Source organism: Corvus brachyrhynchos, unplaced genomic scaffold (genome assembly GCF_000691975.1).
Source record: "Corvus brachyrhynchos isolate BGI_N302 unplaced genomic scaffold, ASM69197v1 scaffold83, whole genome shotgun sequence".
NCBI lineage: Eukaryota > Metazoa > Chordata > Aves > Passeriformes > Corvidae > Corvus > Corvus brachyrhynchos.
The window spans coordinates 1268477-1287860 of record NW_008238464.1 but is presented as its reverse complement, the minus strand read 5'-3'; the positions used below and the strand labels follow the sequence as shown (position 1 = coordinate 1287860).

The 19384-nt window shown below is 38.4% G+C and overlaps 1 protein-coding gene across 15 annotated transcripts in view; it reads left to right on the top strand.

Moving 5' to 3' along the window:
• INPP4A (inositol polyphosphate-4-phosphatase type I A) overlaps positions 1-19384 on the top strand; it is an 85705-nt gene that overhangs the window by 31700 nt on the left and 34621 nt on the right. For 9 of the 15 annotated variants that reach the window (XM_017737025.1, XM_017737024.1, XM_017737023.1 and 6 more), the window contains exons 3-14: positions 4934-4996; positions 7338-7556; positions 8388-8432; positions 9893-10011; positions 10126-10242; positions 11252-11331; positions 12761-12872; positions 13815-13905; positions 14583-14730; positions 17570-17700; positions 18042-18146; positions 18919-19027. In XM_017737025.1, coding sequence (XP_017592514.1) covers positions 7451-7556; positions 8388-8432; positions 9893-10011; positions 10126-10242; positions 11252-11331; positions 12761-12872; positions 13815-13905; positions 14583-14730; positions 17570-17700; positions 18042-18146; positions 18919-19027 — 1163 coding nt within the window. In that variant the 5' untranslated portion in view covers positions 4934-4996; positions 7338-7450. Of the gene's footprint in view, positions 1-4933; positions 4997-7337; positions 7557-8387; positions 8433-9892; positions 10012-10125; positions 10243-11251; positions 11332-12718; positions 12873-13814; positions 13906-14582; positions 14731-17569; positions 17701-18041; positions 18147-18918; positions 19028-19384 lie in introns of all 15 variants that reach the window. The other 6 variants (XM_017737016.1, XM_017737012.1, XM_017737020.1 and 3 more) reach the window with 2 other exon arrangements.

Here is a 19384-nt window from a genome sequence, read left to right as displayed (position 1 = left end):
TAATGCCCATTGATCTGTTGTCAACAGCAGTATGAAATCTTTAGCAAATGTTATGTGTGTCTGGTTCATCTCCATTTCAGGTCATAAAGTGTTGGGGTTTGGATTTGTTTTTGGTTTTTGTTTTGTTGGAGTTTTTTTAGAGTTTTTTGGGGGGTTTTTTGTTTTGGTTTTTTGTTTGTTTACTTTGTTTTAGGTTTTTTGTTTGGTTTTTTGGGGTCTTATTTTGGTTCATTGGTTTGGTTTTTTTTTTTTCTTTTTTTTTTGTGTGTTTTGGGGAGGTGGTTGGGTTTTTTTGTGGGTTTGTTTGGTTTTTGTTTGTTTGTCTTGTTCCATTGGGTTTTTTCCCTGCCTTTGTTCCCCTGCCTCATTCTTTCTTGCAGCAGGAGAAGCTCAGAGAGGGAGTCAAGCTCTTTGTTTTTTTCCAGCTGGAGCAGTGCATTTCTTCATTGTTAGCTTCATGGTTATGATGAAAGGCTGCTCTAGGAGAGGCAGGTGTTGGGAGGGCCATCAGATTCAGGGAAGTGTTTCCAGTCCAAAGTCCTCAACAGAAAAAGTGCCCCCTGTTCTCATGGGCTTTTCCATGTCTCTGTAGGCAGTGTGAGAACCCCAGGTCATGAGGAGAGAAGTCATCCCGTGCACAGGAAACTTTACCACAAAGTGCCCAGCATGTTTCTTATGAAGAGGATAAAGGTTAATTTGGGGTAAAGACCATTTGTAAGCTGTTTCAGTTTCTGCTGGTAAAGTGACAGAGGAGACTGAGAGGGTTGGACTTCAAACAGCCCTGTAGCAAAACTCAGCATTTTCCATCTCATTGGGCTGTGTTCAACTTGGTAAAAGCTGTTCTGCAAAGTGAAACAGAGCTGTGCTTTTTCCTTTTTGGCTAACAGACATGTGTTACAAATGCTCGCTTCCACCTCTGGGTTTGCGTATTTTTGTGCTCACAGAAACACTAAAGGAATAAAAATACTGCAATGACAATTGAAATTAAAACAATATCTTGTTAAGAAAAATGCTAATTGTATTTCTATTGTGAAATAGACAAGTAGTTTTAATTTGCACAAAGAACTAAGTGGCCTAAATTGCAGTTTCCTATAAAAAGTACTCAAATATATTAAAGAGGTAAAATTAGATTTTTAGATTATTTGAGTTTGCTGAAGTTTCATAGTGGGGAAGGATTAAGAAGAAATTTTGTGACTTACAAACGTACCTGCAACTAAGTTGGATCTGTGGACAGGAGAGCAAAAAGAAAGAAAGCCACTTCCTGGTGCTGAAATGTCCTTTTATCTAAATATCACTGAAAGGTTGCATTCGGGGATTTCCACATTGCACAAATATATTTGTTGTATCTTGTGTTAGTTGATTTCATTTTGTCATGGAAGACTTTTCCCTGTTCACATTGCAGTTACTCACTTACTCAGAATCCTCAGGTGAGCTTCAGAGAGTGACAAGAAGGTTCTTCAGGCCAAACATAATATTTTTGTCTTTTTTAATCAAGATTCTGGTGTGTGGGAGAAGGGGGCATTTAACCAGCTTGTGCGAGAAACCTAGGCTTAGGAAGCAGACTGAGGGGGGGAGATAGAGCCTCTTTGTGGAGCTGACAGATTAGCACCTGCTGAGTATGGATTTGTGGGGAAGTAGTGTCAGTGGGAGGCAAAGGTTCATACTGGATGCTGGCATCACTTGCAGTCTTTTGCCTTCCCAAGGCCTAGACCATGGAATGAGTGGACTGAAACTGTCGTCAGCCTATGGATCTGCAGTAGACATACTCTGTGTTGCTGCCCCCATGAGTTTGGCTGGAACAATATGACTCAAGGTGCCAAATTCATGGCTTTGACTTGTCCTGGTTTGATCTGTGCGAGATTCAGGACATTCAGTCTCATTAAATGAGACAGAAGAATGAAATGCATTTCAGACTGTAAAGAAAATAGCTCTTAATTGAGTTTAGCAGGGTTTAGGTGGGAGCTGCTGTCCTTTGAGCTGATGTTCTGCTCTTGGGCTGCCTCTGCAGCCATGAGTGACAAGGTTGGTCCAGACCTTCGCCTCAGATCTTTGCATGGTTAGTAAAGTTCCTTGTATCATCTTTGAAACAGCTGTTGGAGGTGGGTTGCTGGAATTGCTGAAAGATTGGGTTTGAGCCAACATGGCAAATCTTGTTTCACTACCAAGGTTTTCTATTGTTGGAGGTAATTAATAAATAATGAGACACTCCCTGCATGCTAGTTATACTAGAGATGGTGCTCTTACACAAAAGGCAACATATTCATAACTTAGCATAATCTGGCATTTCATCCTTTCCATTATTTTGTCCATATTGATATAGTTAATAGAATGTTAGTTGGAAACCAGGCCATGCTGCAGATCCAAAATATAATCAGGCAATATTCACTTTCATAATTTTGTGTATTGTTAAAACATTTTCAATCGGAGAAACTATTTATGAAGATGATGTTTGAAGAATGCAGTTGGCTGAAGGAGCCATCTTGATGTTTCAAAATGTATTTTTTAGGAACAGGGAGCCTAATTTGTAAGGTTCGGGGAATGGTTCTTTACAGTCTGGAGAGCCTTGAGACTCTAAAACTAATTGCAGTTCAGTAAGTAACCCACACCTACTTTCTCACACCCTCTTGGAGATGATGGTAAACTTTCAGTAGGATTACATCTGCTTTTTTTTTTTTAAAGCATTAAGGAAACTGTCACAGTCTCCTATTTTGTCTACTATTCTCTTCGTGTAGATGTATCAGTAACATTTAGCCTTCTACTGCTGTTGCATTTTTTGCTTTGGTATGCCTCTTTACCTGATCAAATGCTATAAGCCCAGAGCACTACGGCTGTAGCGAAGTACAGTCTCAAAGTAGACTTTGATTCAGTCAGTAATTGGAGTATCCTCTTTCTCCTGCTTATTGATGTGTGAATTGGAAAAATCCTGTTTCCTGCAGTTGTGTAAGAAGTGTCAAAAAAGTAGATGTTAGGCTGAAATAAGGTTTGATCTTACCTCACACGTTTGTTTCAAGGGGTACTTTAGTAGGAGATTTTTTTTTTTTCAAGAAGGCAACAGACCAAAGCACTTTGCCAAACAATTGGTGAGATAAGGAGAGTGTTAGCTTGTAGTTGTACAAACTAATCATCAGGGGTTTATTCTAGGGCTGAGATGATTGATCATCATTTTTGCTTGAGATCTTGCAAGCAGAGTGAGACCAAATGTCCCAAAGTTTCAGTCCCAGAAGACATGAGGCCACGTAGCTGAGCAGGATGGCATTTGCTTTTCACAGCTGACTGACAGGACTGAGGGTAGCAGGGCAGAAGTGGCATCAGATGAAGACCTTTTCTTCTGGTCATATGCTTTTGTACTAATAGAGTGCCAAATAAATATTCACATAACGGAAGGGAGGCTTGTTCAGAAGCCTTTTCTGAACTGTGGATGTGGCCGTTACTGATACTGGAGGTGAACAGCAGTTTCTCATGTGTCTGTTGGAAACTGGGCTTGCAGCAAAGCTTCATGAAGTGCAAAGCTGCACATCTTGCCAACATCCACTGTCTGCAGTATTAGTAAGAGCAAAGCCAAAGACTAATGTGTAGATAAATCGTGCCATCTTCAGGAGAGGTTGCCTCGACATGAATTACATTGCCCTTTGGCATTGCTGTCTGCTTGAGTGGTACCAGTCTTTGGAAACTATCCATTTAAGGATAGGTACCATCTAAGGAAACTATGTGATCTATTAATACTACCTTTAATTTGGTAAGAATGCTACCTCCGTTGGTTTTTATCAAAAACATGATTGTAAGGTTGAAATTGTTGAAACAATTGTCATTCAGGAGGGGAATCAGAGCAACTGTTGTTTGGCTATGAATTGAGTAGAGGGAACTCACCCCTGCCTGAGCTAGCACAACAGTGGGAGGAATCCAGTTTGCCCAGCTGCAGCATCAGGACTAAGCTAGTAATCTAAATAATTTTTATAATTAGAGAGCAGTATCTCCATGGGGTGACTCATCCCACCTACCTTGGAAAATAGTGACTCGTTCTCCAAAAGTCCCTGTGTCTCACCATTGACTATACAGCGAACCTGAGCAGTGAGCTGAGATCAGATACCTGCCTCCTCTATTATTTAGGTGAGATAAAATCTTTCTGTGAGTGATAAGAGCTCATATTAAATTCCTAAGCAGTCTTGGGTAATTGGTAGGGCTGGTGATTAAATCAAGAAACTGAGACTGGAATTCCGTGTTTCTTTTACTGTAATATGGGATAGATGGGAGGTCTTAAAACACATAGCTTTTTAATATAAATGTACTTGAATGAGATGGTAGCATTATCAAATACAAATCTTCATTTAACCTGTAGTAAGCTTAAAAATAATTCACTTTTACTGTATGCTTATTGCTAGCTGTTCATAGAAGCCTCCCTCACATAGTATTTTCACACAATGGAGTAAGAGACATACACCCTGATCTTTTGAACTTCTGTGTTTTGACACAGGATCTTTTCTTCTGATAGTAGCAGTTATAACTCTTCCAAACAACAACATTTTAAAAGTTTAGCTGTAGAAAAGCAAGTGTAGTAACAAATGCTGTCTTATTCTCAACATATCATATATATTCCTTTATCTTAATAGCACCAAACGTTTTGGTAAACATGTTAACATATGTTTCCTACAGCTGTTCTACCCACTCACCAAATGCTGACTTGCAGTCAGTTCTTTTCAGCATAAGCTAATTTCTTTGTGCTCCTACTCTGACTGGGTATTGCCATGACTAGTGCTGGGTGAGGTCCAGTAGAAGATGATACAGTTTTTCTATTTTCAGTCAACTTTATTGTGAGCACTGGTAATCAGAAGTGAAATTTACAGTTAATCTGAGAATGGTACTTGCCCACTGGTTGTGATTTATGCAGTATATAATGATTGTGCATTTATGATGATTATTTTCCTAATTCTTTTAGATGTGGATTTAACTGATATTATGATATACAAAATCCCTCCCCACATGAGGAAAAGAGCCCTCTGTAAGTATGATACTTGTAAGTAATGTAAAGATGTATCATTAGATGGTAAATTAATATTGCAATTTAAATGAATAGTTGAGATCTTAGCGAGCCTTGGAAAATTACTACATTCAGTAATATTTAAATAGGAATAGGTTCAAAACAAATTAGATACATGGCCCTCTTTTAACTTATCAAGGATTGACCGTTTTTAATGATGTCATCAACTGCAGAGATTTTAGCTAAAAAGCAGCTGGGCTGACCTGTACCTTGGAGAACATGATAGTTATTCTCTGATATATTATTTGTAGATTTTGGGGGAAGGGACTATGGGATCCTGTCTAAATCTCTGCAAGTACATTTTGTACATCTTTTCATCAGGCAGGTAGGTTTAAGAGACTTACAGACTGTTAAACATCACATTATATAAAGAACAAACCAAGGAAAGCCTATTGCTGAAAGAAGGGAAAAAATAGGAGAATGGAAAGCCTTGGAAACTGTCAAAGAGTTTTGATGGAAGTTTTATTTGACTAAATACTAGGACATTCAGTACTATTTGAGAAAGGTTGGTTGTTCACTAGCCACTTAAACACTAATAAATACAACAAAGCTTTTTTACTGTGTGTGATCAAACCTTGGAACAAGCAGGTTGGCCAGAGAAATACATTCTTGTCCAAAACCAACTGGACGCAGTCCTGAAAAGCTTCCTTTGAACAAGGGGATTGGATTAGATAAACTCCACAATTTATCCTACCTCAACTATTAAATATGAATTGGAAAACTGCCTGCTTTTATTTTTGGCTGTCTGAAATTGTATCTATAGGCAGAGTGTTGTTTTGTATGCTGTCACTGAGTTTCAGAGCTTTTGGGGATGGGATGTTCAGAGATCTCAATTTCTGCTTCTTCCATTCAAGAATTTATTTATTTTTCCTATGTGGAATTGACTTGTGACATATTATATAAACCTGACTTGAATAAAATTCTTAGTTCTGAGTGGCAACAGACTGGCCTGTCTTGGAGATACAGCCTGAATTCCTTCCTCCCTAGAATGAGGTACTAATTTAAAATCTAATTCCTAAGCTGATGTAGATGGCCAGGGCTGCGTTCAATTCAGTTGTCTTAGATGCTTAAATTGCATCTTAGATGCTTAATTTGAATTTTTGATGTCCAGTGAAGCAGTGGTAGTTAAGAAGAAGCTTGGGTACCCCGTGGAGAGAGGAAGATTCTTTTGAAATCCTGCAGAGGGAGATGCTGATTAGTTAAATTCAGAGACTTAAGTTAAGCAGGTTGAACATTCCTTTGGAGGCCTTCAGACAGGTTTAAAGTGGCATTTTAGAACAGAATATAAGCTAGGTGTTTTGTTTAATTAGAATGCATCTTGCTCATTGTTAGGTCCATCAACCTAAAAGGAAAATAAATATTCTTCCATTTTTGCAATGTGGTTCAAATGTTTTGTAGAATGAACAAGGGGCTGCTGTGAAGGTGTTAGTCACTCTATTAGTACCTTTCAGGTTTATCAGATTTTACTCCTCACTTCCTAAATTAATGGATTTTGTCACAATAGTCTGAAACAAATACAAAAGTTCCATAACTGCAGTGCTAGCACGGCTGAGTGAAGGAACATCCATATTTAAAATCATAACCAAATTTTCTGTAGGCTTTCTTTCCTACTGTAATTTTTAACTTCATAGGCATTGTGAGGGGAAGAACTGTCATGGATATCTGTAGTTCAAAAAAGTGTAGGGCAGAGGAAAAGCACCTGATGCCACACCACATCAGCAGGCATCCTTTTTTTGCTTTTTCTTTCCACCACCATCCCAGAGTTTCAACCTCTCTCTGACCCAGTAGGCTTTATTTATAGTTTTCATTATCCCTTTCTCATGGCAGTAGAGCCTAGAACAACACAGTGTGCTGACACTAACAACATTTCCTGCCCTTTTGTTCTGCACTCTGCAGACCTGTTGTCCCTTTGTCCTTATCCCTAGTCCTTCCTCTGCAGACAGAGGCCCCATCTGACAAATTTACTTGTGCTTACCAGGGATTACAAAAACGAGGAAACTTCATGGTTTAATAACTTAGACAAAGGAGAAGAGCAGCTGGTCTGTTAACATGTCTCTCTCAAGCCCCATTCTCTGACAGAAAAGCTTTCTTGCATGTGGTCCAGTTTTCTACAATTTATTGTAAAATGCTATAGATGTACGGTTCATGCAAATGGAGTTACTGTGCATTGGATCTGCCTTGAGCATTTTATTTGAATGACCTGAGGTGATTGTATGGCAGTAGGTTTGCTGCTGTTGAAAAGAACATTCGCTGATAGTGGCCTGAAATGTTGATGTCTGTTTTTGCTTTCTCTGTTGCTTAGCATGGTAATGTTAGAGGAATAGCAGTTGGAGACAACCTGCTGCACTCTGCTACTCTGTGAGACAAACATCAGTAAAGGCAAGCAGCAAGAAAAGAAGGGCTCTTCATGAGAAAATGACAGCAAGAGAACACAGTCCCCGCCATGGTGCCAAATCCCGCACTGTGCAGAGGGCCTCCACCATTGATGTCACCTCTGACATGGTTGGCCTTTCTCTAACAGGTTTGTACCTTCCTATCATCTACTGCTCTGTTGCTGCTCCTTTCAGAATCTGCCTTGTACTAATGTGGGTTTTTTTCTTTTAATTGCTCGGAGATTTAGACGTGTCTGGTTATCTGGAGGTAATGAGATAAAGGAATTATACTAAAAAAATTTCAAAATCTTGAATTTACTACTTTTAAAATAGACAAATCATTAAAATCAGAGAAGGATTAAAAAAATAAGCTAGATTTTGTGTAGTTATGTTTATCATTTAAAAAAAAGCAATGGGGAGAAAATAACAAAATAATGTCAAGGTCTAGGAAGAGTCTTGGCAACCTCCTTGTTTGACATTATATAAAATTTTCAAGAGAGTTCAGGGAGCTGAGGTTTATCTCCCTTATCTTTTATGGTTAGTAAATTAGGATTGTAACCCTCAGAGACTTTATTTCATTAGTGAGAGAGACAGGTACTTTCAAACTTCGTCCTATTAATTACCAGCGAGTAGACATACCTGATTTAATAATTTGGAGTTAATAGTGGCTCAGGCTTTAATCCTATTGTTTTCTATTGAGATTAAGCATTTAATATTCCCATATTGCATATAATCTCACATTGCTTTACATATTTTAGTATGTTTTATAAACTGAGATCATCCCAGGTTTTCCAAATAATTATTAGATACCAAGGATTACCAGATAAATTTTTTAGATACCAGCCATGGCTCACTTAATTAAAGAAAAATATTTTTTTGTATTAAATGTAATTTCTTTCTCTGTGTGATTGCAACTTCAGGAAAGAATTCACGTGGCAGTGATGTTTGGCTAATCTTGTGTTAATTTTTCTGATTTACAGGAAACATTCAGGATCCAGATGAGCCGATTTTAGAGTTCAGTTTAGGTAGGCTTAGTGATTTTTATGCTAGCTTTAATGATGCATGATGTTGAATATGTGTGGGGTTTTTTAAGTGTTGATTTTGAAGTGCATTTCATATAGTAAGGTTTGCAACTTTGCTCTGATTTTTATGGAGATGTGGTACAGTTTTCACACTGCCTGTACAGTATCTTTTGATAAGCAGCCAGCAGTTTCATTTCGTGGAGTTTCTAGGAGTCTATAAGTAAAACATAGGTCTTATAAAATTTTAAATGTTTACTATGTGAATATTGTTATTAAATGTTTACTTTTTTTATGTGAAGATGCAGTGAAACTGTCTTCAGTGTCAGTATGTCAGCAGTTCAGGTCTTCAAGCAGACTGAAGATTTGCTGGAAACACCATTTTAGGGCAGAATGTTTTCTAAGAATTGTGAATTATGCATACCTTCTTTCTGGGGTCTTTGCTGTCAAGTGATAATGCAAGACACAAGTGACCTGAATCCTGAGATGGTTGAATTTGGACAAGAAGCTTGTGCATTGACTCACCTCACTTGAAGAACAAGTGAAAAATATTTTCTTCATGAAAATTCAGTCCACATTTTCAACTGCAGGATGGTTTTCTTGGCTTAATAGTGGACTAGTATTTGGAAGGTTGTGCTCATAACAGTGTGCTAATGAAAAGTTAGAAAATTTCTGTAGATGTGTGTAATTGCATTATGAATAATAATCTTAAGCACTCTCAGAGCTGAATGAGGTACTTCAATTATTTTCAGATAAATCAAAAATATCTAGAATTACAAAGCTGCTTAGGTAAATTTCAGAACTAACTTCCTGCACATAGCTGAAGCAGAGTTGGACCACACTGTAGTTAACTGTATCTATCTAGATAGAATGTGGCTCTGAAGTTTAATGTAATTGTGTAGAGTCACTCACTGAAATTTTTGAGAGTTGTTTCCTACTCACCACAGTCCTTTCCCAGTAATTAAACTCACAGTAACATTTCAGAGGAAATAAATTGCTGTCATTTTACAATTACAAGCTGGTTTTCCTCAGTAGTGTTTGCTGCTTGATCAGTGTTCAGGCGCTTCTGTTGGTTCTCCCTGGGCAAATGCCATTTGATAATGGGCTTAATGGAGCGTGACTTCGAATCAAATGCAGCCACGCTCATGAGATTCCCAGGGGAAAACCTATGCATGTAGGCTGTTAGAATGAGCTTGCCAGGGAGTGGATAGGCATGTATTAGAAGAGAACAAGTTTAAATTGCAGCTCTAGAGCTTGGAGCCAGACTGATCTGATTGCATGTTTACTGTTTGCATGCACAAAGGTGAGTCATGTCTGCTTTTACAGTGTGGTGGTAGAATGAATTTTAAGCCCTTTGTGGCTTGATTGCTCAGGGTATATAATGTAGTTTTATAAAAATGTAGAGTCTTACAGCAATGTGAAAAAGATCCTGAATCTAAATTTATTTATCTGTTGCATACCTAAAGCTTGCAGTGAGCTGCTAACTCCATCGCTAGATCGAAAACCAAATAGTTTTGTAGCAGTGAGTGTAACTACACCTCCCCAGGCATTCTGGACGAAGCATGCACAGACAGAAATTATTGAGGTAAGTGCTGAGGTACTTCTAGATTAGATTTAAAATTGAAGCTAGCACAGGAATCATTTCTTCCTAACAAACATCACCTTACATTAACTTTTGGCTTTTTGTTTATGATTACAGGGAACGAGTAATCCTATCTTTCTAAGCAGCATTGCCTTTTTCCAAGACACTCTTATCAATCAAATGACACAAATCAAACTCTCCGTGTATGATGTCAAAGACAGATCTCAGGGAACAGTAAGTTTTCTTTATTCTGTTGCCTGCCTAGTCAGTGTGGAGCAAGGAAATGAGAGGCAAAGAGATAAAATTAGTAACTTCTGCAGAAGTAAACAAAGGGATAGCAGCACTGATCATACAGAAAACAAGATGGGTAGGAAAAGGAGGAACAAATGAGATTGATTTGGCAGAGTGAGAAGCATTGCCAGTTTTCTTAAATAAGGCTTGTCTGCAGCAAGTTTGGAAACCATGGATTTAAATTAAAAAGGTCCTGTCACTTGTGCTCTTATATTGTGGACATCTTTGGTGAACTAAGTCATGAATAGGATTCAACGCCCCTAACCGAGGCTTCTAGCCTGTGCCAAAATGCCATAATGAAACTGTCCTTTGGAACAGAGCAGCTAAATTTCAGAAATCACCCTGCCCTGATACATTAGATTTTGTTCAGGTGTATGGTTTGTTCCTGTACTGAAAAAAATTTCAGTGTCAGCGCTCCCATGTTGCTACTTGGATCTGTTGGCAATACAGGCCATTTATTCTCAGACTGTTGTCCAGAATACTGTTACAGGCCCCATGTGTCTTCTCTTCCATGGGTCCCTCAGGGGCAGCAGAGCTGTCCCTCTCTCTTCAGTGCTTCATAGGGAAGCTCTAGGGAAAAATGAATACCTCCAGAGGAGGTAAGTTCTTCAGGAGGAGACAAGTTTGGGTCAAGGATCCAGTGTCAGCCCTGTTCAGTCATTGCTTCCAATGTTCCTGTATTGCTTGGCCTAAGCTCATATATACTGATGTGCCTCCACTCATATCCTAGAGAAACAAAAATGCATATTGTCCTCCAGAAAAAAAAAAAAATTATAGATTACCAAATATATTAAATTTTAAGAGGTTTTAATTAATTATGTATGGCATATTTAGTTATGCTTTTGCTCCTGGACTTTTATGCATAATAATTATATTTTAGACTTCAATGCTGTGGTCAGAGCCTTTGCTCACTGTAAAGGTAAATACAGTTCTGGAACTCATTTTCTTTCAGATGTATTTGTTGGGTTCTGGGACGTTCACCGTAAAGGATCTTCTTCAGGAGAAGTACCACAGATTGCACATAACACTAAGGTTTGTAATATTTTCCTTCATTTAAGTGTTAGTTCTTCAAAACATGCTTAAGATGTGATGAAAACCTCTTATTTCATGACTAAGTTGAAAATGGACTTAATTAAACTCTCTTGTTTTGGTATCAAGTATATTCTGGTTATCAAAGTGTGTGAATACATGTGTTTGTTCTCATCATCATGTAACCTTTAACTATATGTAAGCTGAGAACAGAGCACTGTCTATAAGTATACTCTATGATTTTTAAACCTTTTCTTGTTGTCACCTTGTGTGCATATTTCTTTTGCCTCCCCAGCAGCCTGTTCCAGCAACTTTTTTTTTTTGTCTTAGTTGTCTCACCGTATTTTTACATGTAAACAGCTATCTTAAAATACCATTTAGACTCCGTCTTAAAATAATAACATGAAGTCTCTGCCAAAATTACTATGTCACGGATGAGACAGAATAAATGACACTCATGATAGATCTGGGTACCTGTGTGTACTTTAAACCCAGCAGGAGAGTGGCTTTTGCCCTACTTTTCTCTGTCTCTGACTCACTCACTTTATTTGCTACCCTTTCTGTCATGTGTGCATACGGTGCTGGCTTCCCTCCCCAGCAGGGAGATGGCTGCTGCTCTGGGAAGGTGGGGCAGAAAGTTGTGTTGGTTCCTGCTGTCCAGCTGCCCAGCTGTTCGTGTCCTGTCTCAGGTGCTGGTGCCCAGATTCCTGAAGATCTCTTGTAATTGCACACAACGCCCTTATGTCCAGGATTTTTCTCTGCCTCAGGGGTCTTACCTCCATTGAAAGTGTTGATCTTCTTCTTTTCTAGACCACTTCTTTTCAGGATCCTTCTTTTTAGCATCAGTTTTTCTTTATGGAATGTCAGGTCCCCAGTTTTCCCAATCTAAATAGTCTGTCTGCAGAAGCACAAGGTGTGATCAGCTTGATAACTGGTGACCTTGACTGACTTCTCTGTTGAGAAGATTTGGTGGTACTTCTGCTTGGTCCACATATTATCAAAATCTGCTAGTTGCAACTGTACCAGTTGGAGTTAAACTGCCCCAATGAGAGTTAAAAGTTTGGTTTCAGACACTGAAATGCACAGGCAGCCCACACACATGTGCATGTACATTCAAATATCTCCCCCAATAATGTTCACAATGTAAGTTGCTTTTGCCTAATTGTAAAATGTGGACTCTTTCTGGTTTTACAGAAGCATGGAAACAATGTGTGGTTTTAGGCTGCCTTCAATTCCATGCAGCATCCCTACAGAATAAGGGGAATGTTCTCCTGTTGGACTAAGCTGTAATAAAATTATTCCAAATGAAGTTGAAAAGCTTCCTATTTAAAATGTTCTTTAAGTTTGAAGATCAATAGCCTTTTATAAGTGTTTCCTTGTTGATGAACAGGTCCTCCTCCAAAAAAATCTCAACGCAGAGTATTTGTTGCAGGTCGGCTGAAAGTGACCGTGTAGGTAACATCACAGTTATTGGATGGCAGATGGAGGAAAAATCTGACCAAAGGCCTCCAGTCACAAGGTCACCTGATACAATTAATGGAAGGGTGAGTATGAACATTATATCAAATTTAGAAGGGTGCAGACTTATTGCCAGCATTGAAACAAGCTAGGTTGACATCTGCAGGCAACTTCCCTGTCCATCTTGATATTTAGTAGTGCTTTACATTTTCAAAATGCTGTAAGGAGCAGCTTAATGGTGATGAAGCCATTTTGAGTTTTGTAGAGCTCTTGGTGCTCATGTGTGGGGTTAAAAGTCTTGGGAAAAATTTTAATATCAAGTGATTAAGCTTTGGTATCAAGTAGTCATGTTCTTCATTGGAAGAGGCTTCTGATACTAGTAATTGGTGTACATTGTGCATGGATAACCAGTTTCAGAGAGATGTGGTATTTCATTTCACACTGTGAATTGGAAAGTGCTATTAAGCAAAACTGTGATGAGGTTGCTAGGGAATTCCCAGAATTTTAGTAAAACTGAAGAGGTTACTTTACTACTGGATTTTTTTTTCCCTGATCCCCAAATAATTGTTTGAGAGCAGATGTTTGCAGCACTTTGTCAGCCTAGACATATATTTAATTCTGTAAACCTTATGTTTTGAATATCTTGGTGATCATTGCACTTTTATATGTGTATTAGATTCACAGTGTGCATTAGAATCCCTTTTTATCCTCCAGATCTGTTCATGCCTATTGATGCAGTACCTGTAAGGACTCTGGAACTGTGCTAACATAAGTAATTGACAGGCTGGATGAAAATTTTTGTGGCATTTTGAACTGTGCAGTAGATGTTAATAGAAATGCTTAGGATTTATTATTTCAGCCTGCAATACTTTTTGTCCACAGTTAAAATATTTGAAATATTTATTTAAAGCATGTGTTGAGTTGAATATTTCTTTGAAGTCTGTGTGATAGGTCATCACTGCATATTGCTCGGGCACTGAGGTTTCATTCTTTACTGTTTCTGGTTTTTTTTTTTTGTTTTTGTTCAGACTGTGTTGCCAGTTGATGAAAGTTTAACAGAATCTTTAGGAATCAGATCCAAATATGCTTCATTGCGGAAGGATGCACTGCTGAAATCTGGTAAGCTGTCCTGGGCTGTAACAAGTAAGCTTTAGGCATCAATAAAAGCTAATCTCTCCCTGTGTGCCTGTGGCCCCAGGGCATTTCAGCAGATGTTTCACTTGAATAGGGACAGGCTGCTGACTGAGCAGTCCTTTGAGGGTCATACCAGAATAAATCATTTTCTCATATGCACTATTTTGTATTGTAAAAACAGCAAAAGCAGACTTTTGCCATTAAGTTGACTGTAATATAACATTTTCTATGCAATTTCATGGTCTGTTCCTAAGCAATTGTTGCAGGCTGAGGAGAGGGACAAGTTGCTTTAAAAAAAGAATCTTGCAGAAAGGTTAGTTTTCCAGGAAAAGATTGCATGAGAGGAAAATGCACGGTACATAGACAAAAAAAAAAAAAGAAAAGAAAAAGCATTTTAAAAGTTAAATATGTATTCCATTTAATTTCCTTAGTAGCGTTTTAAGTGATTTGGGGTGGAGTCGTTTCCCACAAACACTTGAAGAACAGTCCTTGCAGAATGACCATGCTTGGAAAAGGTAGACTGATGCCTGGTTAAACCAGATCTTTACAGCAGGGTGTTTCAGCATGTTAATGAACTGAAGCCATTTACTTTAAGAAAGAAGATACTTTGTATACTTTTAAATCAAACCCTAGTCTTAAATAATATGGTTTTAATTCTCTAGTGTTTGGTGGTGCCATTTGCCGAATGTATCGTTTCCCAACCACTGATGGAAACCACTTGAGAATCTTGGAGCAGATGGCAGAGAGCATCCTGTCACTGCACATCCCCAGACAATTTGTGAAGCTGCTTCTAGAAGAAGATGCAGCAAGGTGAGTTTTGGGAAGGTTTACATGTGCAGTAGTACAGCAGTGATGTGGCTGTTATTGAGTTACAAAGGAATGAATATATTTGTGTTAATGCACTGACTACTCAGTGAGATAAGAAATGGCTTCAAGAGTCAGAAGAGTAGTTTTGAATGGAAAACAAAGCAGAATAAAAGCAAGTAAAATGAAGTGCTGTAGTACAGTAATGACGTTGTCTCATTTTAGAAGGTGGGAGGGAGAAGGAAATCTGTTAAGCAATTTGTAGGTTTGTTATGAATTTGCTTCTTTCTGAAGCAATTAACTCTCTTCCAGGCAACATACTCCTTTATGAGTGTTTCTTCCCTACATTTGTAGGCTGTGTTTTGCCAATCTAATGGTTTATGTATTCTTTATAAAGGCCAAGATTGGAATGTTAAAGAATTTTAGCTGTGTTTTTGAGTATTGGGCTTTTATTTTATTTTGACTCTGTTTGAATTCAATCCTATAGACTTTAACTAAATCTGACCTTAATTAAAAGTAAAACTAACTAGTGCTCTTACTATTGTATATTAGGACATTTCAGTTCCTTTGGGATATTGTGGAATAAAATCATGGGTTAATCCACTCATTTTCATATTTTGTGAAAATGATAAATTCTCACAGGAAGATGCAGACTTCTTATAATGCATGGGAAAACTAATTGAGGTTCTGAACTTCACATTGATTCTTTTTTCTGATGTTATGTTTTTAGTGATGTGCACTTAGATTCTAGAGATTGAATGCTGTATCTTGTTCAGGTGTCCTGCTACAACCTTGATGGAGCAGGCTAGGGATATGCCATTGCACATTTAGTCAAGGGTTATTTTTTTTTTTTTTGTCTTTGTTTCTCTACAGCTTTCTCACAGTAGGTTTAAAAGCACCTATTCATTATGAGGTACAACCATAATAATAAAGAGTTGGCAAGCTTATCCATTAGGTACCGTGTATGATGGATGTAGTCTAAGGACTTGAAGATAGGAGAATTTAGGGCGAATGAGGGAAAAGATGTGTCTTTCTGTAAGATTGTAGACAGTGAAGTTGGAGGCTTAGCCTTGAAATGTGACTGTTCAGAGGCTCTTGCTAAAATCATGCAGAGATCAGTGGATGCCTGTTGTAAACAGGTACAGGTTAATAACAGCCCAGGTGATTATTAATATGACCTTGTGTATGTACACTGGGTGGTGTGGCTCAAAGGTAAATAGGCCTTTGTGTAATTACTGAGAAAGGCTGCCTTGTCTCTGTTCTGTTGAGGTGACCCTCAGTAACGTGCACAATCACACTTTGTATTCAGAGTCACTCAGATTTGACCAAGCGCTCTGTTCTCCATTCTCAGTGCTGCAGCCCAGAGGAATGACAGACAGCTACAAAAGCACAGCTGCTTCTGTCTTCACATCCTGGTGACTTTTGAAATGTCCTTGGATAATCACAACTGCTGTCTCTTAGATAAAACTCCTCTGGGCCAGGGCCCTTTGAAAGGAAACATGTGACTGAGGGGTGTGATATTTTGACTGCCTCATTATTTATGGCATACATATTCCTTGCTGTCTTGGCTCTATGGGACAAACAAGTAAACTTGAAGTGTTAAGCTGTGAATTTATTTCAGGAAGACCAGGGCTCAGGTGCATGGCTGGTTTGGAGCAGGGAGTTTGACGAGGTAATCATAATAGCATCTTATGGAGAAAGCATGTTTCAAGATGAAACTGGGAGTGTCTTTATCCAGGTCACTAATACATATACTATATGCTGTTGCCTGTTGGCAAATCAATCTGATGTTTTTCTTGGAAATTTAGTTCTTTTTGATAATATCCTAAGTACCGTGGAGTGGGAATTGCTCTGTGAAATGATGTCTTAAATTGTACATACACAATTGGTTAAAACGATCGAATTAGAGATATTGAGAGAACTGCAAATAGAACTGCTGGATCCTTTTGACAGATGATTATTCTACCTTTCTGGGACAATGTGCTGTTGAATTGTGTCTGGTGTTGACTTGTTTATTTTTTACCCTTCTTTCTTTATTCCGAATAATGTATTAATCCAAGAAGACAGTAATACAAACGTGACATGAGTGTTTTCTCAGCAGCACTGCTGGGAAACAGTATGTAACATAGGATTGCCATGTGTGACTGGAAACCTGGCAGTCAGGGTACAAGGGGAAAGCCAGGGGTTCTCCTGTTCGTATTTGGGGATATCCAGTCATCCTTTATTCTACCCTGAGTGCCCAAAATCCTGGATCTCAGATGAAGGTTTTGTTGGCTCATCTTCAGTCTCCAAACCCTTATTAATGCTTATGCTTCTTAGGCTTTCCCTGGCCTTGCAAACTGTTGTGTACATACCTTACCGGTGAATTGAATCCTTGTACCCAACATCTGATAGGTGCTAATATCCCACCTAATCTGTGTCATAGTTCTTATTTAAAGAGCCACCACAATTCAGTAAGGTGTCCTTACAAGGTCCCCATTGTCCCGAGTCACCTGACATGATGACAGTTCCCATCATTTACAAATCCTCATATAGTTTGAGAGCTGCAGAAAGGTGGGAAGCTCTGCTTTTGACCAACACCTGAGGCTCCTGGGGGGAGCACAGTGTATTCTGCCTGTGAGGAAGCAATGTATCTCGGACTAGAGCTCAACCTGTGCTCTGGGCTGTGCTTTGGTATGTGTTTGGAAGCATTTCCAGTCTGGTGAGTAGCTCAGACCACCGTACGTTGAGAATGTGTCAGCTGAGGATGGTGCTCCATTGCTGCAATGTGAAAGCCGTTCTTGGTCAAGTGGACTATGGATATAAACACCTGTCTTTCCCCCCGTTTTCTTTTTTTTTGCCCCAGGGTTTGTGAACTAGAAGAGTTGGGAGAACTGTCTCCATGTTGGGAAAGCCTTCGTCGACAAATAGTTACACAGTACCAAACGATTATTTTAACTTACCAGGAAAATCTAACTGACTTGCACCAGTATAAAGGTGATTTTTTTTGATAAAAATGTGATTCTTCTCTGCCTTATTATTAGTGCTTCTCTGAAATTGGGCACCCAGAATGTTTTATGATGAGTAAAAAATGCTATTATATTTCTTGTCTTTATTAATATTTATTGTGAGTTTGCTAATTACATGGGAATATTTACCTGCTTTATTCATTCTCTTATCTTACTCTGAAAGTAGAGGACAAGTGTGAACAGTAACAGAGAGATTTTGTTTCTTTTTTTTTGTTAATTTTCTCTGCTTTACTTTCAGCACATAGCAAATGTTTTAGTATAGGCACAAGGAGAAGGGTTTTATGCTTACTTTTGTCTTGCATTTCTCAGGTCCTTCATTTAAAGCCAGTAGCTTGAAAGCTGATAAAAAATTGGAATTCGTTCCTACAAATTTACATATACAGAGGATGAGAGTCCAGGATGATGGAGGATCAGGTATCTGTTTCCCTTTCTTTGCTTATCTTACTACTTTTCTCTCCATTTTTTAAAATTTCCATCCTCAACCATACAGCCAAGTTTCTACAAATTACTTTAGTAGTGCTACTTGGCATTTTTATAGCACCTTCTATTCTCAGATTCCAAATCTCTTTGCAAAAGAAGAGATGTAAGTATAATTACTGCTGTTCTACAGGTGGCAAAACTAGATTCTGGAGTTAACGGAATTCTAGGTGGCACAAGTTAGCCTTTGTACTAGGGTTGGGTTAAGTTGCTGTGTCCCTTCCAGACATTTTGTATTGCAGCAGAATAACAAAGGTTCTGACTGTTGTTTCTGATTAAGCTTGTGTGCTTTTTCTCTGGAATCATCATGTACAGTTATGCAAAGTAACATTTGTTCACATCAAGCTTGTTTCTTCATAAATAACCTGGGTTTTCCTTTCTTTTAACAGTAATTCCCCATGACACACTTGTGTCCATGTGAGGGATTCCAATAATGTCAGGCTTTGTACAAAGACCAGTGTTCAAGACTTCTTTTTCACTGTCAATAGATTAAGAAACAGAGGACCTGCATTCATGTATGGGTCTTTCACCTCAAAAAGTACTTGATGGATTTCCAGGGCCTCTAGAACAACTCAGTTTTCCATGTCTTTCAAAACACCAGCAAAGTTTTCCAAAAATTACTTTCAGAAAAGTTTTTGAACTTACACAATTGTTTGCCCACATTAAAGATGACAAGTTTTCATTTGTAAGTCCTTTTTGTCCATCCCAGATCAGAACTACGACATAGTCACCATAGGAGCACCAGCAGCTCATTGTCAAGGCTTTAAATCAGGTGGCTTGAGGAAAAAGCTGCATAAATTTGAAGAGGCAAAGAAACAGTAAGTAGAAATGCTATTGTGTCAGCTATTATTGTGCCTTTTTTTCCTGGTCCATGCTCAGTTATTTGGAAAATCACTCCATTCTATGTTTTTATTTCATTCAATAGTACTACTATACAATATTTTGTATTGAAGATTTTTCTGTGGGGTTTTTTTTCCAAGGAAAGGAAGGGAAGTAAGTTTCCTCCTTATATTACTGTATTTATTTGTTTAGTGATGGGCGCTTTCTAAGAGCCTTTCTATGAAAACTTCGATTTTTCTGAATGCTTGTTGATTCATTTAATTTAGTTATTTTAGGTGCTGGGTTTGGGTTCTGCCTATTTGTGGGTCAGAACATTTGTCTGCTGAACTCCCTCA